Genomic DNA, 24286 nt, shown 5'->3' on the forward strand with positions numbered 1-24286 from the left:
TATCAATTGAGAACTATATCATTCACAAAGCATTTTCATATTTACCACCATATATAATTAGTGTATTGTAATAAGAGAAATAATGGCTCCACTCAGCTCCACCTGAGTCTGGAAATCCTTGGAGTATTATGTTCACTTCTGGTCACAGCATTTAAGAAGGAATTTGAGGCCGGGCGCGGTGGCTCAAGCCTGTAATCCCAGCACTTTGGGAGGCCGAGACGGGCGGATCACGAGGTCAGGAGATCGAGACCATCCTGGCTAACACAATGAAACCCCGTCTCCACTAAAAATACAAAAAAATTAGCCGGGCGTGGTGGCAGCGCCTGTAGTCCCAGCTACTCGGGAGGCTGAGGCAGGAGAATGGCGGGAACCCGGGAGGCGGAGCTTGCAGTGAGCCGAGATCGCGCCACTGCACTCCAGCCTGGGCGACAGAGCGAGACTCCGCCTCAAAAAAAAAAAAAAAAAAAAAAGAAGGAATTTGAAATCCAAAGAAAGCTTTCCATGATATACTTCCCAAAAGATATGAGGTCAGATATACCTAGATGCAAGCCCATCTTGGAACTGACACCCATAAGTTATATGACATTAGACAAACTTATTAACCTCTCTGAACCTGTTTCCTCAGCTATCAAGCAGAAATGACAATACCTAGTCCACAAAATTGTTATGAAGATTCATGAATCCCCATAGACTCTGTGCACACAGAAAAGACTCAGTAAAAATTGCCACCTCACATAGGCTACATGTTGACTCTGTGGGTCTGCTCTAATTCGGTTCAATCCTGGATATGTTTCCTTTTGACTCTTCCATCCTCTCACTCCCAACTCCCCACCCTGCAGCCAACACCAATTCCCATGATGAACATGTGGGATCTTAGGAGGGCCAGATCCCATCAAGCCTATACCACTCTGGATCAGCTATTAAAACAATGTCAGATATTAAGGAGTATATTCCCTGGAGTCTTGGGATTCTACATTCATCCAACTTAGCTTATGTTTAGTTAGCAACTACTACATGCAGCAGCTAGATAAACGGTGGTGAAAAGACAAGCGTGTTTCCTGAGTCCACAGACCTTTCATCAGCTGGGAGCTGTGTGTGTGATGTTAACAGTCATTAATGCCTAGGATTTTTATTAGGGCTTGCAAGGTGATGATATTCCATTTCTACCATTACTTTTTCATTTATTTGTTAAAGTACATCTATTAGGAGAAGTTCTCTATTATTTGGTTATTCAACTGTATTCTTTGTATAGGAAAGGAAGAATAGGTACTTTTCTCTTTCCCTTTTTTTACAAGTTTTAAAGTAAAAAAGTAGATTCAGTGGATGTCCTAGAAGTGACAATTCGGGGGGGTTTTTTGTTATTATTATGAATGTGTTGATTTAAACTTAACAAGCTCAGACACATTGCAATTATTGTTGCTATTGATGTTCACATTGCCATTAGCCGTTAGACACTGGAATTTTCCCTTTAGACAGTAGAAATTTCCCAAGTCCTTTCGACCCAATATGAGAAATATTTAATAGCTTCATTGTTATCTGATATGATAAAATGTTTTAACTTACATGTTTCCCATCCCAGACCTGAAATCAGCCATTTCTCTAAGAACTGTTGATTTCTTTTACTGGGAAGTGGTATTTTAAGATCACAACTTGGGTGCTATGGATACTCATTGCTACCATATTGATCAGGTTTCTGGGCCCTTTCAGTGAGCAAAGGTAAAGTTATTTAAGATGAAACACCTCATATGTTCATAAATGAGTTCACTCTGTTATTTTTTAATTCACATCCAGGGACACAGTGCATCACTTAACCTCTGCTGTATTCATCTGTATCTCCTTGTCCCACACTGAGAATCCTACTTCAAAAACACTGGGGATGATGGAATTAGTCACATAATTACTCATTTGTTTGATTCAACATCTCATACTAAACTTTCTTCTAATAACAATATTAATATTAGAACTACAATATGATTACTAAAATGGTTTTAAAAATTAACTTGCAGATGCTCTCCTTATTCTCTCCCCAGTTTTTTACAGTTCTACCTTATACTACACTGTCAGAGTTCATAACCATTACATGCAATACTATTTTTCTAATAACCTTCATTTGGTCTTAATTTTACAAGTAAATATATATTAAATGCTTACCACCAGTCATAATGCCAGTGTCTCTCCAGTTATTTTGGTCATTTTTAAAGACATTCTCTTGTAAGTTCTCACAAAGAGTCTCATGAGAATAATATTCACAGAATTCTTCCATGTTTGTGAGAGTTTATTTGTGACCTTTATACACAAAAGTCAATTTAGTTGAACATAATCCTTGGATCACATTTTTTCTTATTTTTAAAACATTTTATTATATTTTCTCCTAGTCCAAAATGTTGTTGTCAATAAGTCTGATGATATTTTTCTCTCTTGTTAGTAATTTGTTTTTGGTTTTTTTCCTGAATGCCCAAAGGATATTTTCCACTAAAGAGACTAAGTTCTTAAAAATCCATTAGGTCAGCTAGACCTTATGTTTGCATCCATCATTTTGAGTGCATCTTTTCTGGTATGAAGTGTGCCCTTTAAAAACAAAATTTCAAAATTTTTTTATTTCAGGAGGTGTTTCTAGCATAGTAGTTTTGAATATTTGTTCTGTTCCTTTACTTCAATTTTCTTCTTTAGGGACTCCAGTTACACGTGTCTTGTATCTTCTTTGCCTATGCTTTACATTTATCACTTTCTCTCTAATTCTTTTAATCTTACTTTTTAATTTATCTTTTATTTTAGAATTTTCCTTCCTTTTATCTTATTTTTCTTTAAAGGCATTATCCATTATGTGCATCCACTTTTAACATTTTTTAACTGGTTATTTCTGAAATGGATATTTCCTTTATTTCTTATTCTCTTCTGAGCCCCATTACCTTGTTTCTGAGTTTTTGTAGTTTCCATTAATTGTTCTTTCATATCTTGTATTATTTTCCTAATTATTTTAGCTCAGTTTGAAATTGCAGTTTATAGTTTTCACCCATAAGCATGTCTTTATGTAATGCTTTTATTTTCTTGATTCTGCTCCTGATTCTATTTTTATCTTAAAATAACTTTATGTGGGTTTGAACCTCAAGTATTTTCTGTTGTTTATTGTCTGTATTAGCTTTCCTCAACTTTAAAGAAGATGTATGGTGTTGAAGAGCTTTTTTAATTCAATCACTCTGGAACACCTTCTATTACTTTTTTCAAGTAAATGTTCAACATTATGATGGCTTATATTCAGAGCGCTTCTTGCTCCACTGCCTTTCCACACTTTCATGTGAGCTCCTTTTCTATTTTTATCTTTTTTATGTCTTATGCCTGGACTGAATTAGATTCTGTTTCCAGCAGTTCTCCCCTGTACTTTGTTCTAGAAGGGAATTTTATCTGGCTAGTTTTGAGAGGCATAAGACCCAGACCGTTCCAGTTCCCACAGATCTTACTGCAGAATCCTTTGTGTTTACACACCATTGGGGTGTGCAAAAAGGCCTCTTGATTTTAGATGCTAAGCTGTCAAAAATTTGGGGTTAAATTATCTTGGTTATTTTAGGTTCTCATGTCCACCAGACACTCTGTTGTTTCTCTTTGCTTCCTCTTACACAGATGCTGGTACCATATAGATCTTATGGCTCTTGGACTGGGAGGGAACAGAAATGCAGAAAATGCTGGTGGTATGGGGGCACTGTCCAGAAAGTTCTCCTCCAAATAGAGGATAATGTAGTGAATTGGCAAGGTGAACATGAATTTGGATCTCTTCATTCATTTATTCATCCACTTATCTAATAAATATCAGTAGAACGTATTAAATTTCAGACACTGCTGAGAAACAGAGGACATATAGATGAATAAAACACAGTTCTTCTCCCGGAGAAACTCACAACCAAGTAGCAAGGATATAAATAATGACAGCCCTTAAATAAGGGCTGCATCCAAATATATACAAGTTTATGTGTAAGAAAGAAGAGTGGTCACATTGACCTGAGTTATGGGTGAGGGGTGATGGGTGGGAGGTGGTGGCTACCAGGCAGACACCAGGGGAAGGCTCACCTGGCAGGGGGGCATGGAGAGAGAGAGAGAGAGAAGGGGAGAGAGAGAGAGAAAGAGAGAGAGAGAGAGAAATGAAACAAGAACCGGTTCATTGTCTCACCTGGCTGAGGAGTTGGGTTTCCAGGGGAGAGGAAGGTAAGGAGAGAAGAAGTCTGGACTCAGAGTCAGAGGACTGTGAATGTCCAGCTATGAGGTTTGTAGGCCCTTGGAGGATGTTGGCAGGAGAGGGCATGATCATCCCAACCTCAAAAAGGAAGCCCAGGAAGGGGTGGCAGGGGAGGAGGACACAAGGTGTTGAGCCAAGGTGGATGGTGAGGACAAGAGATACCTGACAGGGGAGGGAGAGCAGTCTCAGAAGGACCTGGGGCTTCTCTCAGTGTTTGAAATGAGGCCAGGTGCTGATGATGTTGTACAAAGCCTGCCCAGGAGACAAGGTTTGGGCCACATCACTGTGGCCCACCAGCAGGTAGTTGGGAGTCAGGTACCCCTTGACCATGGCACACTGGATCAGGTCTTGGGCTGCCTCTAGTGCTGCAGCATTGGGTGGTGTACCTGCAAAACACAGCAGCCCATTGTCCACAGGATTACAGGGCACCCTGCAAGATAGAACATATTCCCAGAACCCACCCTCATCACAAAGCTAATATATTCCACTGTCGGCAGCCTCCCTAGAGACAGGCAAAAAACAAGGTCAAGGTTTCTTAGTGCCAAAGTTTTCCTGAATCAAAAGAGCCAAGCCTGGGATAATATATTCTTCTGGGGATATACAAAGCTTTTATCCACTACAAAAGTTTAGCCTGGTAGTTCTTTATAAGGATGCAATTTAGCCCCCCAGAGGACATTTGGCAATGTCATGAGATATTTTTGGTTGTGAAAACTGGGATGCAGGGGAATGCTAGTTGGTAGAAGCCAAGGATACTGCTAAACATCCTAGGACAGGACAGCCCCCTACAACAGTGAATTATCTGAGCCAAAATGTCACTTGTACTGAGGTTGAGAAACTTGATTTAATCACACATGTGCTCCCTGTACCCTTTCATGTCTAGCTCAATGCTCAGCACAGTATCAAGTCACAGTCCTGGTTCACCCCATCCCCTGACCCAATGCCCATTTTAGTATGGGCCATGTCACTGAATCAGCTCCAGTGACATGGCCTCATCTTTTCAGAGGTTCAGTGAAAGATCCTTGAGTCTAAACAAACCGATTAAAAGCTTTGAGTTGTTCTCACTTTGGTAGGACATACATTAAAACTGAAATGATATAGAGAAGATTAGTGTGGCCCCTGAGGTAGGATGGCATGCAAATTCGTGAAGCATTCCATATTTTTAAGGAGAAATAAAGTGTTTCCTAAACAAGAAAATGCTAAGGGAATTTGTCACCACTAGGCTGATCCTATAAGAAATGCTCAAAGAAGTTCTACACATGGAAACTAAAGGACAATACACACTATCATAAAAACATATGAAAGTATAAAACTCACAGGACTTATAAAGCAATTACTCAATCGAGACTGCAAAGCAACTGGATAGCCATTAACATTATGACAGGAATAAATCCTCACATATCAATATTAACCTTAAACATAAATGAACTAAATGCTTCACTTAAAAAATATAGGCTGACAGAATGAATAAAAACACAAAATCCAACCATATGCTGCTTACAAGAAACCCCCTAACTGGTAAAGACATTTACAGACTCAAAATCAAGGGTGGAGAAAGATATTCCATTTAAATGGAAACCAAAAAGGAACAGGAGTTGCTACACTATATCAAGTAAAACAGACTTTAGGTCAAAACAGTTAAAAAAAAAAAAAAAAAAAAAAGATAAGGAAGTTCATTATGTAATGATACAAGGGTCAATTCAATAAGAAGATATAACAATCCTAAATATATATGCACCCAACACAAGAGCACCCACATTCATCAAACAAATACTGCTAGACCTAAGAAAAGAGATGAATGGTGATATAATAGTAGTAGGGAACTTCAACACCACCCTGACAGCACTAGACAGATCATCAAGGCAGAAAATCAACAAAGAAACTCTAGACTTAAATTGGACTCTATGCCAAACAGACCTAGCAGACATTTACAGAACTTTCTAGTCAACAATGGCAGAATATATATTCATCTCTTCTGCACATGGAACATTCTCAAAAACAGATCATATACTAGGCCACAAAGCAAGCCTCAATAAATTTTTTAAAAATTAAAATCATATCAAGTATCTTGTTGGACTACAGTGGAAGAAAACTAGAAATCAATACCAATTAACTCTCAAAACTATACAAATACATGGAAATTAAACAACCTGCTCCTGAATGGTCATTGGGTAAATGATAAAATTAAGGCCAAAGTTAAAAATTTTTTTGAAATGAATGAAAATAGAGACACAACATACCAAAACCTCTGGGATACAACAAAAAACAGTGATAAGATGGAATGTTATAGCATCAAATGCCTCTGTCAGAAAGATAGAAAAGTCTCAAATTAACAACCTAATGTCACGTCCCAAGAAACTAGAAAAGCAAGAACAAACAAAACCCAAAACTAGCAAAAGAAATAACAAAAAACAGCAGAACTAAATGGTATTGAGACCAAAAAAGAAATAGAAAGGATCAATGAAACAAAAAGTTGGTTATTTGAAAAGATAAACAGAACTCACAGACCACTAGCTAGATTAACCAAGAAAAAAAGAGATAAGATTAGAATACCCACAATCAGAAATGATAAAGGTCACATTACAGTTGATATCACAGAAATAACAAAAGATTGTCAGAGATTACTATGAGCATCTCCATGCACACAAACTGAAAAACCTAGAGGAAATGGATAAATTCCTGGAAGCATACAACATCTCAAGACCGAACCAGGAAGAAATAGAAATCATGAATAGACCAATAACAAATAATTCAATTAAATCAGTAATTTAAAAAAGAATCTCTCAACAACAAAAAGCCCAGGACCAGATGGATTCACAGCCGAATTCTACCAGATGTAAAAGGAAGAATACCAACCCTACAAAAACTGTTCCCAAAAATTGAGGAGGAGGGAATCCTCCCCAACTCATCTACAAAGCCACTCTGATACCAGCGCCAGGTAAGGACACAATAACAACCAAAACTGCAGGCCAATATCCCTGATGGATATCGATGCAAAAGTTCACAACAAAAAATTAGCAAACTAAATCCAACAACACATCAAAAAGTTAATTCCCACAATCAAGTGGGCTTTATTCCTAGGAAGCAGAGATGGTTCAACATATGCAAATAAATAAATGTGATTCACCACATAAGCAGAATTAAAACAAAAATATATAATAGTTTTGATGCAGAAAAAGCATTCAATTAAATCCAACATTACTTCATGATAAAAACTCTCAACAAACTAGGCATCAAAAGAACATACCTCAGAATAATAAATCTATATATGACAAAATCACAATCAACATCATACTGAATGGTAAAAAGTTAAAAACATTCCCCCTAAGAACTGGAAAAAGACAAGGATGCCCGCTTTCACCACTCGTATTCAACATAGTATTGAATAAAACAATCACGCAAGAGAGAGAAATAAAAGGCACCCAAATTGGAAAAGAGGAAGTCAAAACATCTCAGTTCACTGATGATATAATCTTACACCTACAATACCCTCAAGGCTCCTCCGAAAGACTCCTATATTTAATAAATGGTTTCAGTAGTTTCAAGATACAAAATCAATGTACAAAAATCAGTAGCATTTCTATACACCAATAACAATCAAGCTAAGAACCAAATCAAGAACTCAATTCCATATACAATAGCTACATATAGATAGATATAGATAGATAGATACACCTATAGAGATACACACCTATATGTGTTATATATAGGTGTGTATATGTATGTATATATGTATATGTTTGTATGTATATATATGTATTCCTAGTGTATATATGTATTCCTAGTGTATGTATATATGTATATACACACACACAGTAGGAATACATATATGTGTGTGTGTGTATACACACACACACACACATATACTAGGAATGCATTTAACCAAGGAGGTGAAAGAGCTCTACAAGAAGAATTACAAAACACTGACGAAAAAAAATTGTAGGCTGGGTGCTGTGGCTCACGCCTGTAATCCCAGCACTTTGGGAGGCCAAGACGGGCGGATCACGAGGTCAGGAGATCGAGACCATCCTGGCTAACACAGTGAAACCCCGTCTCCACTAAAAAATACAAAAAAATTAGCTGGGCATGGTGGCGGGTGCCTGTAGTCCCAGCTACTCAGGAGGCTGAGGCAGGAGCAAGGCGTAAACCTTGGAGACGGAGCTTGCAGTGAGCTGAGATTGTACCACTGCACTCCAGCCTGGGCAACAGAGTGAGACTCCATCTCAAAAAGAAAAAATTGTAAATGGCACAAATGAAAAGACATCCCATGCTCATGGATTTGAAGGATCAATGTCATTAAAATGACCATACTGCCCAAAGCAATCTACAGATTCAGCACAGTTCCTATCAAATTACAAACATCATTTTTCACAGAATTTAGAAAAACTATTCTATAATTCATATGGAACTAAGAAAGAACCCAAACAGCCAAAGCAATTCTAAGTAAAAAGAATAAAGCTGGAGGTATCATATTACCTGACTTCAAATTATACTACAAGACTATAGTAACCAATTAGCATGGTACTGGTATAAAAACAGATACATAGATCAAAGGAACAGAATAGAGAACCCAGAAATAAAGCCACATAGCTACTCAACAGATCTTTGACAAAGTTGACAAAAATATACACCAGGGAAAGGACACCCTATTGAATAAATGATGCTGAGAAAATTGGATAGTCACATGCAGAAGAATGAAACTAGACCCACATATCTCACTGTATACAAACATTAACTCAAGATGGATTAAGGACTTAAATGTAAGATCCCAAACTATAAAAATCTTAGGCCGGGCGCGGTGGCTCAAGCCTGTAATCCCAGCACTTTGGGAGGCTGAGACGGGCGGATCACGAGGTCAGGGGATCGAGACTATCCTGGCTAACACGGTGAAACCCCGTCTCTACTAAAAAATACAAAAAAACTAGCCGGGCGCGGTGGCGGGCGCCTGTAGTCCCAACTACTCGGGAGGCTGAGGCAGGAGAATGGCGTGAACCCGGGAGGCGGAGCTTGCAGTGAGCTGAGATCTGGCCACTGCACTCCAGCCTGGGCGGCAGAGCGAGACTCCGCCTCAAAAAAAAAAAAAAAAATCTTAGAAGAAAACCTAGGAAAAAACTCCTATGGAAATTGGCCTAGGCACGCATTTATGACTAAGTCCTCAAAAGCAAATGCAACAAAAACAAAAAAAAAAGACAAACGGGACTTAATTAAACTGAAACTTTTCTTCACAGCAAAAGAAATAATCAACAGAGTAAACAGACAACCTACAGAATGGAAGAAAATGTTGGCAACCTATGCATCTGACAAAGAGCTAATATCCGGAATCTACAAGGAACTCAAACAACTTAGGGAAAAAAATCAGCTCATTAAAAAGTGAGCAAAGGACATGGACAGACATTTTTCAAAAAAAGACATGCTAGCAGCCAAAAACCATGAAAAAATACTCAACATTACTAATCATCAGAGAAATGCAAATTAAAATCACAATGAGAAACCATCTTACACCAGTCTGATTGACAGAGATTGAGACCATCCTGGCTAACACGGTGAAACCCCATCTCCACTAAAAAAATACAAAAAAATTAGCTGGGCATGGTGGCGTGCACCTGTAGTCCTAGCTACTCGGGAGGGTGAAGCAGGACAATTGCTTGAACCCAGGAGGTGGAGGTTGCAGTGAGCTGCCGAAATCACGCCACTGCACTCCAGCCTGGCCACAGAGCAAGATTCTGTCTTGATAAATAAATAAATAAATCAGTCAAAAAATAACAGATGTTGCTGAGGATGCAGAGAAAAGGGAATGCTTACACACTACTGATGAGAATGTAAATTAGTACAACCTCTATGGAGATTTATCAAAGAGCTAAAAATAAAATAGCCATTTGATTCAGCAATCCAAATAGTGAGTATCACCCCAAAGAAAAAGAAATCATTATATCAAAAAGACATTTGCACTCATATGTTTATCTCAACACTATTCATAATAGCAAAGGCATTGAATCAACTTCAATGTCTGTCGATGGATGAATGAATAAAGAAAATGTGGGGTGTGTTTGTGTGTGTGTGTGCATGTGTGTGTGTACACCGTGGAATACTATTCAGCCATTAAAAAATGAAATCATGGTGCGATGGCTCACTTTGGGAGGCCGAGATGGACAGATCACGAGGTCAGGAGTTCAAGACCAATCTGGCCAACATGATGAAAGCCTGTCTTTACTAAAAATACAAAAATTAGCCAGATGTGGTGGCATATGACTGTAGTCCTAGCTACTTGGGAGGCTGAGGCTGAAGAATCGCTTGAACCCAAGAGACAGAGGTTGCATTGAGCCAAAACTGCACATTGCATTCCAGCCTGGGCGACAGAGCAAGACTCCATCTCAAAAAAAAAAGAAAAATGAAATCATGTCTTTTACAGCAACATGAGCGGAAATAGAGGCCATATTCCTAAGTGAAATGACTCAAAAACAGAAAATGAAAAACTACATATTCTCACTTATAAGTGAAAGCTAAACAATGGGTACACATTGGCGCACAGAGTACAATAATAGACATCAGAGACTTCAAAAGGTGGGAAGGTGAGAGCAGGATTAGGGACAAGATGTTATTTAATGGGTACCATGTACACTACTCAGGTGATGAGTACACTGAAAGCCCAGACTTCACCACTGTGTAATAGATCCATGTAGCACAATATATCCATGTAGCCCCTAAATCTATAAAAATGAAAAAAAAAAAGTGAAATAGAGCTCTAAGCCATGACAATTCTCAGTGTGAACTCTCAGTGCAAAGACTGGGGCTCACTGTGGCTTTGGCATATAAGGCAAAGTGTCTCTACATTGTTGTCATGGTAACCAAGAGAGGCTGCATCTGCTGACCAAGATGAGCTAAAAATAAGCACAAAGATCTTTTCCCGTTGCTTTGCATGTTCCTTACATACTGGAAGAAAGAGACATTTGGCTGGGTGCAAAGGAGGGTAGATGTAGGGTAAGCATTATGTCTGGGGATCACCTCTGGTCACACTCAGCTGAGTCAAATGTTGGATTGGAAGCTGGGTCAATCAAGCATATGCAGGCACTAAAATGACGCTTGAGACTGAGACTTTGTCTTCCATGTCAGATGCTCTCTTTCAAATACTATGCAATGACCCTACTGCCCAAAGCATCCACTTACCTGTGAAGGTACCCATGAAGGTAATGCCCAGGGCAATGTCTTCGTAGCCAGGAGTGGAGGAGCCTTGGACATTCCAGCCCACCCCTTCATAAACGGCGCCATCCTGGCCCACCAGGAAGCTAGAGGACCACAAGGGGAGATGGAGACCAGCATGAAACTCTGGAATTGCTTCTCTCTTTCATGTATTAATTTATTCATGTCTTTACTGCTTCAGACTTTGATTATCTATTGGATTCTAAGCACTGGGTTACAGAAACAAGACAGAGTCCTTGCCAATGGAGTGCTGGTAAACTAGCCCAGGGGGAATGAGGGAGGCAGAGTAAGGAGAGGGAATCCCAGTTTACAGCATATACTGATTTCTGTGGTGTAAACCTCTCACTATAGCAGATTTCAGGTGATCAACAATTTAACAACAACCAGCTCTCAGAATTCCAGAATCTCTAACAATCAGCTCTCATGAGCTGGCATGAGTCCCCTCGACTCCAGCACACCACTGCAGCCCCCAAGTAGCTCACAGTCAATAAAGAAAAAAGAGAATGACAGCTTTCAATCCCTACGCCTTTTCTCCTTTGACCAAGAAAACAGTTTCCCCCAAGGTGACCCAGGATCTCCTTACCATTAAGTACAACGTAAACTTCCCCAATCTTTCCTGACTTGATCTCTCTGTAAGTTTGACTCTGCCACCCCTCTTGACTTTTCCAAACGTTCTCTTCCCTTAGCTTCCATCACACCACATTCTCTTGGCTTTCTTCTCCAGTTGCTCTCCCTCCACACCTCATCTTCCTGCACCCTTTCCTTAAATGTGGGGTTCCTCAGGATGCTATCCTAAGCCCTCTTCTCCCCTTACTCGACACAGGACTAACCCATCCACTTCCTTGGCTTCAGTTGCCATCCATGAAAGTCCACATGTTCACAACTGGACCCATCTTCTTCCTCACCTGTTCCCCTTTCTGGGATCCCCATCTTGGTGAAAGGCATGGTCACACACCCACTGGCCCCAGCCAGGAATACAGGCATCAGCCCACCCACTTCATCCACTCATTAACTCAGGCTTGTCAATGATGTCTCCCAACTACACTCCCTGATCTGCCCTGCGCCCTGGTCACTAACCATTAACCTCCACTGACCTCTGAAATTCCCCCACTTCTCTCCGTGACCTCTGCTACCATCACAGGGATGTCACCACTTAGTCCTGCTGCACAGTCCTCAAATCTCACTGCCTCCAGTTCCACCCTTTCCCATCCAATCTATTCCTAAAGGGTAGCCAGACTAGTCTTTCTAAAATACAAATCTTACTGTGTCAAAACCCTGTTTTCAGTCCCTCAGCACTGAGTGCACACACCCCAACTTAAGTTACAAGAGCCTTCTGACATGGGCCCTGTCTGCCTCCCCAGCATCAGCTCTCCCACACCCCTCTTTGACATCTGTATTTATCCTGATGAACTTCTCTCAGCTGCCTAAAGGCACCTTTCTCAGGCTGGAATTCAGTCCTTTCCACGGAGCCCTTTCCCTCTTCCTGAATCACTCTTCCTGCTTCCTCCTCCCACTCACCTGTGAGGCCCCAGCTAATCTGATGCTCCCACAGAGATTGCTTCCTTCACTCCGATTTTCCTGGCATCCTAAGCCTCCCGTCTACCCTTCATGTGTCCCCTATCATAATGTTAAACCTACCCTACTAGAACTTATTTGTTTGAATTATTTTTTTTCCTCACTAAAGCATTGGCTCCATTCAGGCAAGAACCGTATCTGTGAGGCACATCCAATGGCACCCCCAGAGGACAGCCTTGTGCCACGCCGAGTACACATTCAATTACGTGTTCTGTGAATTGTAATCTATGAGGCAGGGAGTGTGTCATCCTGACCACAGAGCACCTCAAGGAAAGAAAATGACACTGTCATAATGCTATAATAGAAGAGGATACAATACAAGGTCCAAGTCAAGGGACAGGCAACTACCCTCTGAGACCTGAATGGAAAAATGGAAAGGACCTCCCCTCAGCCTCCACCACTTTCCAGTTTAGGCTTTCCAAATTTACAGTCAATTTTCAACTATCCACTCTCATTAAAGACAGCTACACTGCAAGTAATCCTGTACGGCGGGACCTAGCAAAGCACTTGGTAGTTTCTGATACGTCATAGATGTTGGAGGGAAAGTTTTCTCCTGTCTTGAAAAGATACTAAAATGGGGACAGAGAACAGGGAGGCCAGAGAGGGGAAAGACAGTCAGCCCAGAATCATGTACCAAGCGACGGTAAATTCATCACTAAGCCATAAATGGCCCTAGAGTTAAGGGCTCCTTCTATGAATGTGCATGAATATGCCAAATGGGCGAGCAGTAGCCTTTCCTGAGATTTAAAATTTAGTGTGATTGTTCCTGATGGGATATTACATGGGGTCTAACCCCGGATGTCTTATCTGCAAGCTCTGAAAGCATCCTTTAAGAAATTTCTACTTGTTTTGTGGATTATTTGTTTTGTGAACTATTTGTTTTGTGTGTTTGTGTGGCAGTTTTTAAAATCAGTACTTTTTAATGGAAACATCTTGATCAGAAATGTATCACAGGATTTTGAGACCCTTTAAGATAATGTTTAATGGGGAAAAAAAAGAAATGTTTACTCTTGCACTTAGGTTGGTGTGTTCCTTATTAAAGAATCACAGACTCTAGCACTACAGAAATCAGAAGATAGTATCTGGTCTCTCCCCTGCCTTCAGACAGGAAGGATATTCTTCCCAAGGAGGTTGGTGGTTTCTAGAAACAGAGAAGTAGCATGAGTCTACCCTGAGGAGGAACCGCTTCAGGTTGTGGCAAAGGGAGCAGCAGAGCCCCAGCCTCTGAGTAGCAGGAGGTGGTTACACAAACAAAGCACAATCTTTCGATTATCTTTTCTACAAGTACCACAGTCTTGCATGCGTACTGCTTCCTCCAGTGACTTTTTGGCAGAGTTTTAGCATCCATCATGCCAGTTTACTACCTTTAGTAGGTACACATCTTGAGAACATGTTTGGGCAAATGACTACCCCCTTGGCTATCTCCTAAGTAAGACCCATGCAGGGCCGTGTGATAAATCCATTTGGTTACCCATACAGTGCCTCTCCTATGGTGACTACCCAGTAAATAAATATTAGTTCCCTTTCCTCTTCCTTTCAAAGGTTCAGTTTCTGCCCCCAAGGGAAGAGAAGCCCACAGTACCCAAACCCACTTACTTATACCCAATGTCGCACGACTTGAGCCTGTCTATGTAGAAAGACTGGATGTCCCGGACCAGCAAGCGGCACTCATCGGAAATGTTGCAGGTCCTCCCAGCAGTGTGGATAATGATGCCATACTTCGCTGGGAGGGTCATCCTGGGACAGTGGGTCTCCCTGGCCCCCCACGCAGACCGTGGGACAATGCTGGGGCAAGCTGAGGTAGGGCGAGAAACCACAGACGGTTCATCTTCCCCATCCATGCCAGCCACTTCTCCACTGTAGGCTGACATAATGCTCAGGACCCTCAACTTCCCAAACCCTTCTGGGTCTCCCACCCTGACCCAAACAGTGGGACTTGAGAGCAGAGAGTGTCCCACAGTGGGACATGGACATTTTATTCTAAGAATATGTCTTTGGGTCATTTGTAATCCATGAAACTCTCTGTCAGTGTAAGCGATCATTTATATTGACAGATGGCACCAGAGATCAAATTTACTCAAGGCTTTAACATAATAGAGATGAATCTTCTTTCAATCTTGATTAAGCTCAAGAAAAGGCTGAAAGTGCTTATTAAATTTACTGTTTTTGATGTTGCTGCTTGTCAAACCCAAAATAGTATCCACCTTTTATTATCTGCATTATGTTAAGCTCTTTCTTTAAAGTCTGTGTAAGCGGTGCTCTAAGTTTTCTGCAGCACTTCAGTCGATTAGTGTTGTTTTGGTTTTTTATTCAGAAATGTGTGTCAGTGTGTGTGTGTTCATGTGTAAACATATCAATGTATAAATATGTGTATAAATACATCCAGTCCCTTTCCATTGTTTCCTCCCTTGCACTTTTCTCCATATAACATACCAAATATGCCACTTATCTATTTGCTTATTGTCTTTCTCTGCCCTCTAGACTGAAACTTCATGAGGCCAGGGACTTTTGCTTTTCATTCCTTCGTATGTTTTCAGAGTCTAGAAGGTGTTCAGTAAATGCTTGCTGAGTGATGGAAGAAAGGAGTGTGCATATATGACACCAGGGATAATGCTCTGGCTCTTTCATATGAGGAATCTGGGGGATAAAGAGGTGGCCTGGAGGTTTCCTCTCAAGATTTGCCAGCCCCAAGAGTTCAAAGAATTGGGTGGCCTGTTGCCTACCAGAAGGAATCTAATGAGCCCTACTGAAAAGGTCACTCCCAATGGTGTTTGCAAGTTAGTTGGGGTGAACCCAGCAGCAGGCCCAGTAGGGTTGAAGGTCTTACCTTTCTTCAGGCTCGCCTTCTGTCGAGGGGCCAGGCAGTTCTCACCTTTCACAAGAAGCGGCTGAACATAGTTGGATGACAGGTGGCCCTTCTGGACAGCATAGGAGATTAGGTTTTCCATGGCTGACAGGGCAGCAGGGCTGGGACTGTGGCCTGGAAGAGAGAAATCTGTGGGAAACCTCCACCCAGCCTGAGTAGTTTCAGGGGATCTTTTCGGGGAGGAGAAGATGTTCTGCCAGCCCCTGCACAGCTGATGGAGAGGAAGAAAAGGGAACAGGTTATGCCCCCAGTTGGAGAGGCTGAGAATTAAGGATATGCCTGGAAAGATCTCTCAGAGACTCAAAATGAAGTCGTTTTCCATCCCAAATACCTGCCAAACTTCACCCCCTCTCTCCACGAAAGAGCTCAGAAGCAGCACCAAGCTCAGCAGCACCCGCCAGGCCAGGCCAGGGTTTCTCATCAGAAGAGGACCCCTCCAGGTATGTGCCAGACTCTTTGCCTACAATAACTCATTTAATCCTCAGCACAAACCTCTGAGAGATGCTATTATTAACTGCATGATTTGTGAAGAGGAACTTGAGGCTCCAAGAAGTAACATGCTCAAGATCCCAAGTTAACAACAAATGGAAATGAGTAGTCATGAAAACAAAAGCAAAAAACAAGATAAACACAGAGTCCTCTGGAACGCTGGGGAAACCACCCGGGAGCTGGAGATAAAAGATACGGACCATGTTCTGATTCCTCTCCTTCTAGCTGTGCCACTTGGAGTCATCGACCTCTCTGAATCCCAGGCTGCACCTCCGCACAACAGGGGTTATTAAATCTACCTGGACTATCTCAAAGGGTACTGGGAGAGGAAAATGAGAAACTAGGTATGTAAGATCTCTGTTAACAGCAAAGGGTGCACAAATTCAAAGGAATGGTCCTGGAGTACGTATGTTAGGATGCATGTGGCAAGGGGCCTTGGAGCAATAGCCCAGAAAGAAGTGAAAGAGAGTCAGAGATTAGGGGACTCAGAGTTGGGTTTTTTTAGAAATATATAGAAAATCTAGTAGTGAAAGATGAAAGGAAGAGGTGCCTGGCAGGAACTTGGAAAGCATGGCCCACAGTCACAGAATGGTCAGAGCTCAAGAGGAAGATGTGATAGTCATTGACGTAGAGGAGAGAGCTGAAGCCCAGATAAGCTTGCAGAGAGACGACTGGTTAGCCATCGAGATGGCTAGAGGAAGAGGAGCCTGTTTACAGGGGTTGAGAAGGACGCCAGGCTAGTAGGAAGAGACCCTTCACAACATCATTTCCTGGAAATCGAGGAAGAAGAGAATTCCAAGAGAGAGTGGGTCTTCAGAGAAGTATGAGAAGGATAAGAAGACAGCAGAGTAGCAGACAGCTACTTCCCATGAAGTGGCTCTTGAGACAAAGGATTAGAGAGTTCTTTGGAGAAGGTCAGCTGTGATAACTGTTACCTTTCTGAGTGCCGAAGAAGGCAAAGCCCAGGGAGATGTTGTTGTAGCCTTGGGTGTGCACTCCTTGGATGTTCCAGCCAACACCTTCATAGACCCTGCCATCATCCCCAACCAGGAAGCTATGGAGCAAGATAATACTGTTTTCATGGCTGACACTGTAGGACATTCCTCAGAGGGGAAACCACTTACCCAGGCTCAAAATGGAGAAGGGCTGAAGTCATGTTCACTGAAAGGAATTTGCACAAACTCTTCCCAGACACTGGAAAGAACAAGTCATTTATACTAGTCCTCAGAATTCAGAAGGAACCACTCTCACACTCCCTGCCTCCTTCCCTTTTCAGAGACTGCAGTTTTATCATTCTACATGCTCAGAAGAAGAGGTCCTAGAGGTTCCACATTAACTAACACTGACCTGACCACACAATGGAAGGGTCTTCTGTCTTCCACACTTCCTTAAACATGGCTCTCCTACCTCCTCCAAAGTGTGTGCTGTCTGTGTGATCCATGCAGAGCTGTTCATTCGATTTCTCCCTGTCAAGTAACTGTCCTACATAGACTTCCCAAGAAGTAGCTCCTGAGACAAGGACAAGGATGCAGGCACTTTATTTGCAAAGGGACCTGACAGAGCAGGAGCACCATCATCTCGGACAAACACCACCACTTTAAGTTCCAGCTCCCTTTCTAGCCTCATGTATTTCAAGGAAATCACTTCTCTTCTAACAACAAGCAGCCAGAAAGAGCAGACAGTAAAACACAGATAAGAGAGCTCAGGCACAGAGGGAGGTGGGGGAAAGTCTCTTGGGTAACTGCCAAACTTCACCCTAATACAACTGGCCCCAGTAAAACAGTGGGCCTTAATAAGCATGTTCCTTTCCCTTCAGGTGCACTAAGATATGGAAGCTAAAAGCAGACTGGGGGGCAGTGGGAGTATGCCTGCAGCTGAAGAAGGATGTATGGGAACAGACACACAACTCTCCCTCCCAGATAAGCACAACAAAGACACAGAAGCAGTCCAAGCCTCTGATAAACTCTCCCACCCTGAATCCTTAAAAACTCTTAGTCTGTAAGAGAGTGGGCTCTGACCTAACTTGGCCAGAAGCCTCTCTCAGTTTTGTTTTCTCTGAAATAAACCTGCCCTTGACTGTCAAGCCACCTTTCATGTTTCTTTCATCTGTCTTCAATTCTTACAGGATCCCAGAAGCCAGGGTGAGGAGAGTGAGACAGAAGGAAGAAAGCCAGCAAAGTGTGTGAAATTGGGCTGGCTCACAGGGGCCACCCGCAGCTCCACCCCACCCTTTGGCCTTCCCAGGAGCTGTGTACATGTGCTTTAGAACTGCCTCTCAGAAGTGCTAGGGTTGAGGAAGCTACACACCAATCACTGTCCCCCACGAAGGCATTTACTCCCTTTTGTCGTCAGGGGCTGGGGGAAGGTCTGAAGCAGGAAAGCAGAGAGATGTGTTGGACACTTGAGGCAGGAAGCCATCACCACACTCAGGAACTGTCCACAGCTAGTCAAAGTCAGAGGTGAGCCAGAAGCATGTGGTATGGACACCAGTAGGAACTACTAGAGAGATCATTACAGCAACTGATGGACAGTTGCCTCACTGAGACCGGAGCCCATGCGTGTAGTGTGGAGGAACACACCAGGGATGAAGAGAGCCAGTTTAGGCTCCATGAGTCCACAGATGTGTGACCTCAAATTAATCAGCCTCCCTCCCTTGGGCCCCTCTCCCAGGGCAAAGAGATGGTGACACCTGCCTACCAGTTGGGGGAGCTAAAGCCCTCATGTATGTAATCTGTGGTGTGCTGTGTAAGCCAGGGTTGGGGGAGGGTAGAGAATACAGTTATTACTTAACCTTCCTTGCTTCCTTCCGGGAGCTCTCAGAGACAGGCACCTCACAGAAAAATCCAAAGGATTGGGAGTTTCATGAGGGTTTTAAATATTTTATTCATTATAAAACATATATGACCACAACCCAGAAAATGAGGAAAAGGGATGAGAAGGGACAGGAGAAGCATCCCAGGGAAGCAACACTGACCATTTGCCTTGGGACCCAGACCCAGCCTCTTACTTGTAGGCCACGTCACACCCGCTGTTGTTGTGGACGTGATGGGCCTGCAGTTCCCGCAGTTTCTGGCTGCAGACTCTCTGGTCGTGACACTCCAGTCCAGGGACATGGTGTATAACAAGGACATTCACTGGCGTGGTCAGCTGAATACTGCAGCCAACAGCTTCTGCCCCCCATGCCTTGCGAGAGACCGGGGTGGAGACATCTGTGGGGAGGCCTTGGAGACATCATTCAGCGCACCTGCCCCATCACTACCACATTAGTGGGCCAAGCTGAACATGCAGGCATGGGCTGTGTCAGCCCCATGGTAGTGGAAGAGCCTGAGAAGGAAGCCTTCAACAGGCAGGTACACCTGCCCTGCTCACCTCTGCAACCCCATCTCTCCAACACTCACCCCCAACACAGACTCTGCACCCAGCCAGGGAGCCTAGTGCTTTGCTTCCCCATCCCAGAATGTCCCCTACTCAGCTCCTGCCCTGCTGTGTTCCAGGCCCTGCACTTCAGGAAGCATCACTTGCTTATCCCTGGGGAAAGCCCTGAACAGCCTGGCTTAGTGTCACCTCAGCATTCATTGTGTGCTCTCTGATCATTTCGTCTGTGGCTCAGAGTGTTCCCTGAGGAGACTGCATCTTCTCCCCTCAGCAGGGGCTGTGTCTCCCCCTCAGCCTGAGGACTCCCTGAGAGCAAGATTTGGGTCTCCCTCCACAGGGGGTCCCTGTCTGAAGAGGCTGTTTCCCCCCTTCCTGGTTTTCCAGCCCTCCAGCACCAGCCTTCCATTCCACGGACCTAGGGCAATTAATGCAGGTGGTTTACTGGTACTGCTCTCTGCACCTCAACCCCATTTGCCGCCTCCCCAGTCGCATGTGGCTCTGCAGACCTCAGAAACATTTCCGATCACATGAAAAACCCCAGCTGGTCCCCAAACCCCCTTACTATCCAGATCCAGTTTACCTTTTTCAGTGAGCTGGGGGATGTTCTCAAATGGGTCCTGAAGCCCCTCTGATACCTGTTTAGCTTGTGTTTTGTTCCAGGAGGAATCATCTGCAAAGGAATATCCCATTTTGCATCAGAGAGCACCAATACCAGCCATGGTGGTGGCACCAGCTCTGAACAGAAACAGCCATCCCCTCTCCACTGCCCCTCTGCCTCCTCAAATCCCAGAGCCCCCTCTAAGAAATCCCTCTGGGCTGACCAGAGGGCCACCTCTAATAGCAGCAAGTGGCATAGTTTCTTCCCACGCCAACTCTGGGCAATCCCCTGGGATAGGCAGGGAGTTGGAAATGTTATCGTTTTCTCATGAGCTGTATCTACACACACAATTGGCAAAAAAAAAAAAAAAAATGTATTCAGACACTTCAAAACCACAAAGTCCTCTCCTGTGTGCGTTATTTTACCGAAGCAATGGGGAAGGGTGTGTGGAGAACGGGTTAGAATTACCAGCATGGGTCAGACCAGTTTCCCCAGGATTGATTTTAGGGACATGTGCTGTGCCCATTCTCCTGTCTGAAGGCCCATGGGGGATGGGCAGGGTGTGTTGATTGAGACCCTTACCTGCAAGGAGCTTTCTCTTATTGACAAGCACAAACCCAAGCCATGGGTTGAACTCTGATTAACGTCATAATAATACAAATGCAATCCCTGCTCCTGCTTATCTGCTTTTACTGCCCACGTATTGCTATATCTTCAGGTGCATTATCTCATTTAATCCTCACAGTGAGTTTAGGAAGTCATAACTTTCTCAATTTTCAGGTGGGAAAATGAAGCATTATAGAGCTGAATCGCTCGTTTAAAATCATTCCTAGAGGCAGAGCAAGGACTTGAATCCAGGTCTATAGGCTCCAAGTTCTGTGCTCTACCTATGATCTATTCTTTTGCCTTAAGAGCTAGTAGGTTTTTATTTTGGTGGGGGGGTTGTTTTGTTTTGTTTTTTGTTTGTTTGTTTGAGACCGAGTCTCACTCTGTCACCAGACTGGAGTGCAGTGGCGCAACCTCGGCTCACTAAAACCTCTGCCTCCCAGGTTCAAGCGATTCTCTCATGCCTCCCTCCTGAGTAGCTGGGACTATAGGTGTGCACCACCATGCCCAGCTAATTTTTGTATTTGTAGTAGAGATGGGGTTTCACCATGTTGACCAGGATGGTTTCGATCTCTTTAACCTCATTATCCATCCACCTCGGCCTCCCAAAGTGCAGGGATTACAGGCATAAGCCACCATGCCCAGCCAAGAGAGAATAGGTTTGTTTTGTTGTTATTGTTGTTGTTGTTTGTTTGCTTGCTTTTGTTTTTGAGACAAGTTCTCGCTCTGTCACCCAGGCTGGAGTGCAGTGGCACAATCTCTGCTCACTACAACCTCCACCTCCCGGCTTCAAGCAATTCTCCCACCTCAGTCTCCCTCCAGAGTAGCTGGGACTAGAGGCACATGCCACCACACCCAGCTAATTTTTGTATTTTTAGTAGAGACGAGGTTTCACCATGTTGGCCAGGATGGTCTCAATCTCTTGACCTCGTGATCCACCCGCCTCGGCCTCCCAAAGTGCTGGGATTACAAACGTGAGCCACCACCCCTGGCCAAGAGAGAGTAGGTGTTTGTTTGTTTGTTTGTTTGTTTGTTTGTTTTTGAGACGAGTTCTTGCTCTGCCACCCAGGCTGGAGTGCAGTGGCGAGATCTCGGCTCACCGCAGCCTTGAACTCCTCAGGCTCAGATGGAGAGTAGGTATTTTTTAAATTCCTATTACGAGACTTTAGGATCACCCTTCTTGGTTGCTCTTTGGCCCAGGGAAAGAAAACTTACCCCAGGCCTGGAGACCCAGAGCAGAGAAGACAAGAAGCCACGGCAGCATCCCCACGTGGTCCCAGGACACCAACCTGGAGAGTGTGGATGGCAGCCTGAGACAGATGTTGACAGTTGTTAACATGACCATACTCAATCTGCAGAGTATCCTCCACCCTGACTGCGGGGGGTGCCGTCCGCCTCCTCTACCATCCTGTGGCCTCCTGAGGGCCAGCACCTGGCTCAGGCTTCTCAGGGCCCCCAGCACATAGCAGGTGCTCAGCTTCCCTGTCCTATTATTACCCCAGCAACTGAATTTCATCACGTGCCCACTGCGTGCAAGGCCTGTGTACACACTTGCATATGCAGTCTTATTTAATTAGTCCTCACCCTAATCCTGTCATGTAAGACTGTTAACCCCCATTTTTATAGACAAAGGAAGTAAGATCCAAGAATGATACAACCGAGAAATCCAGACTCATGGATGGGTCTGATGCAGAGAATCCCTTCCCCGCTGGGAATATGTCGGGTGAGGGAGATATAGGAGTAGCAGGGGTTCCTAGTTCTAGGGCAGAGGAAATCCAACCCTTAACATCCTTTCTGGTGGATTCCAGTCCCTTTGCTGGAAAAGGGCTTCTATAGAAGAAACACACACTCAACTCACAGATACCTGTGGGTCCTGTGCTGTTCCAGCCCAGTAGGTCAGGGTGCAGTTGGTTAGCCCCTCACTGTCCAGCAGCTCCTTCCCTTCCAGACTTGGCCTCCAGGCCCTGCCCTCCTTCACCAGCTGGTGCCTTCTCCTCCAGCCTTAACTCTCTCTGGCCCTAGAGGGCACTCCCTCCCTGGGAATGGAGCAATCGGGCTCCAGCTTCCCAGAGAGAAGAAGAGAGCCCAGGATCCCTAACTAAAGATGGAAGAGAAGGGGAAGACAGAGGGCCAAGGCTCTGAGCCAGCTCCTTTCACAGCACCTGGAGAAATGCAAGTGGGACCAGACTCAGGCTGAGAGCACCTGGGGACCCGCCCTGTGAATAAGCTCAGGTAGCTCCTCCCTGGGAAAGGGCAAGATTGCCCAACACTCCAGAGAGCTCTTGCTCAGCCCCAGCCTGGGAAAGCATGCAGGGCCTGATGGCTGTGTCTGCAATACCTAGAAACTTCCTGCCTGTGAAGATCTGCTCCGGGAGTCTGAAGACTGTGGATTGCAGTCACTCACCAACACTCCCTTTTACCAGGGTCATGAGTAGGGTCAGGATGGACAGAGAGAAACTGGGAGGTACAATCTCAGGAAACAGCTCACGATGCCTAATTCCACCCCAATAGCCTACATGTCTGCCCATCATCCTCCCACCTGCCACTCCCCACCGTCGGCATCAAGCTGCCACCCACCACAGAAAGCCTCCCACAAACCAAGAATCTCCAGCTCCTCGCCATGTTCCAGTTGTCACCTAATCTCATTCCGCATTCTGCAACCTGAACTTCCAGGCCTTGAATATTCACAGAGGAAATTCTGCATGACACTTTCCAAGAACACAGTAGGGTTCAGTCTTCACGGGGACCTGCAGAGCCTCTCATGGGGCAACCTCCCTAGACACTGAGGAAGTGCCCTGAATCCAGAACAGTTGCTCTCAGTGAGCTGCAGTCTCACTCTCAGCCCCAGCTCCCCAGGAGCGCTTTCTGGATGGGGCTCCTTGCATGCACCAGGTCTACCTGGCATTCACCCCAGTCATGCACCCAGACCCAGGCTGGAGCTGTGTGATAAGCAGGGGCTGCTAAGCTCTGTCCTGGGGCAAGGATTAATGTGAGGCAGAGCCAGAGACAGAGATGAAGGAGACCAAGAACTGGAGCCTGGCACCAGCACTGTAGGGACCCTGGCAATTTCCCCAGCCTGGCAGCATGCTGTTTCTCCATGCCTTTAGCTGGCTGCCCATCCTAACTGAGTAGAACAACTCTCAAAATGAGAAGGTTTCTGGGCTTGCATCCAGGGCACCAAGGACTTGAGGAGACTCGGTTCCCCTTTTTGGAGGGGTTTGGGGAGGGGAAGCCCAAGGAGAGGTTGGGTGGTGGCTGCCTAAGGGGACCACCAGATTCTCTGCCCCATCCAGAGACCAAGAGATTCTTGAGGACTAACAGACTGAGGGCTGTCTGGGACGAGGGCATTAGGAGG

General features: G+C 44.1%; 3 protein-coding genes and 1 non-coding gene across 37 annotated transcripts in view; 2 read left to right on the forward strand and 2 right to left on the reverse strand.

Moving 5' to 3' along the window:
- Positions 1 to 24286, forward strand: part of S100A1 (S100 calcium binding protein A1) — a 1186348-nt gene that overhangs the window by 888881 nt on the left and 273181 nt on the right. The window contains exon 1 of one of the 33 annotated variants that reach the window (XM_050754207.1): positions 1348 to 1351. The exons of 31 other annotated variants lie outside the window; for them this stretch is intronic. The gene's annotated coding sequence lies outside the window, so the exon portion shown is untranslated. Of the gene's footprint in view, positions 1 to 1347; positions 1352 to 18202; positions 18207 to 24286 lie in introns of those variants that run through there. One more of the 33 variants, XM_050754083.1, reaches the window with a different exon arrangement.
- The window catches only part of S100A8 (S100 calcium binding protein A8), a 675486-nt gene that overhangs the window by 610890 nt on the left and 40310 nt on the right, over positions 1 to 24286 (reverse strand). The gene's annotated exons all lie outside the window — the stretch shown is intronic.
- Positions 4152 to 23109, reverse strand: PGLYRP4 (peptidoglycan recognition protein 4). 2 transcript variants are annotated; one of them, XM_050754948.1, is made up of 9 exons: positions 22790 to 23109; positions 22147 to 22241; positions 20308 to 20397; positions 19360 to 19573; positions 17288 to 17406; positions 15825 to 15977; positions 14594 to 14792; positions 11390 to 11508; positions 4152 to 4614 (listed from the first exon to the last, which is right to left on the reverse strand). In XM_050754948.1, the coding sequence occupies exons 2-9, from the start codon at positions 22193 to 22195 to the stop codon at positions 4436 to 4438; spliced, it is 1122 nt and encodes a 373-aa protein (XP_050610905.1). In that variant the 5' UTR covers positions 22196 to 22241; positions 22790 to 23109; the 3' UTR covers positions 4152 to 4435. The 2 variants fall into 2 exon arrangements, with proteins under 2 accessions (XP_050610905.1, XP_050610911.1); XM_050754954.1 differs by lacking the exons at positions 20308 to 20397; positions 22790 to 23109 and having other exon boundaries at positions 4436 to 4614; positions 19360 to 19561; positions 22147 to 22195.
- LOC126944602 (U6 spliceosomal RNA) lies at positions 5283 to 5389 on the forward strand. Its single transcript, XR_007722130.1, has one exon. It is a non-coding gene; the product is annotated as a U6 spliceosomal RNA (small nuclear RNA).

The sequence above is a fragment of the Macaca thibetana genome, chromosome 1 (assembly GCF_024542745.1).
Source record: "Macaca thibetana thibetana isolate TM-01 chromosome 1, ASM2454274v1, whole genome shotgun sequence".
In the NCBI taxonomy this organism is placed as follows: Eukaryota; Metazoa; Chordata; class Mammalia; order Primates; family Cercopithecidae; genus Macaca; species Macaca thibetana.

What these genes read in the sequence shown, in the direction of transcription:
- PGLYRP4 (XM_050754948.1), bottom strand. Translation starts at nt 22,195, where the DNA reads ATGCTGCCGTGGCTTCTTGTCTTCTCTGCTCTGGGTCTCCAGGCCTGG. An exon ending in CCCCCAGCTCACTGAAAAAG is followed by an intron (nt 19,574 to 20,307) that starts GTAAACTGGATC and finishes GATGTCTCCAAG; the next exon opens with GCCTCCCCACAGATGTCTCC. An exon ending in CTTCATGGGTACCTTCACAG is followed by an intron (nt 4,615 to 11,389) that starts GTAAGTGGATGC and finishes TGTGTTTTGCAG; the next exon opens with GTACACCACCCAATGCTGCA.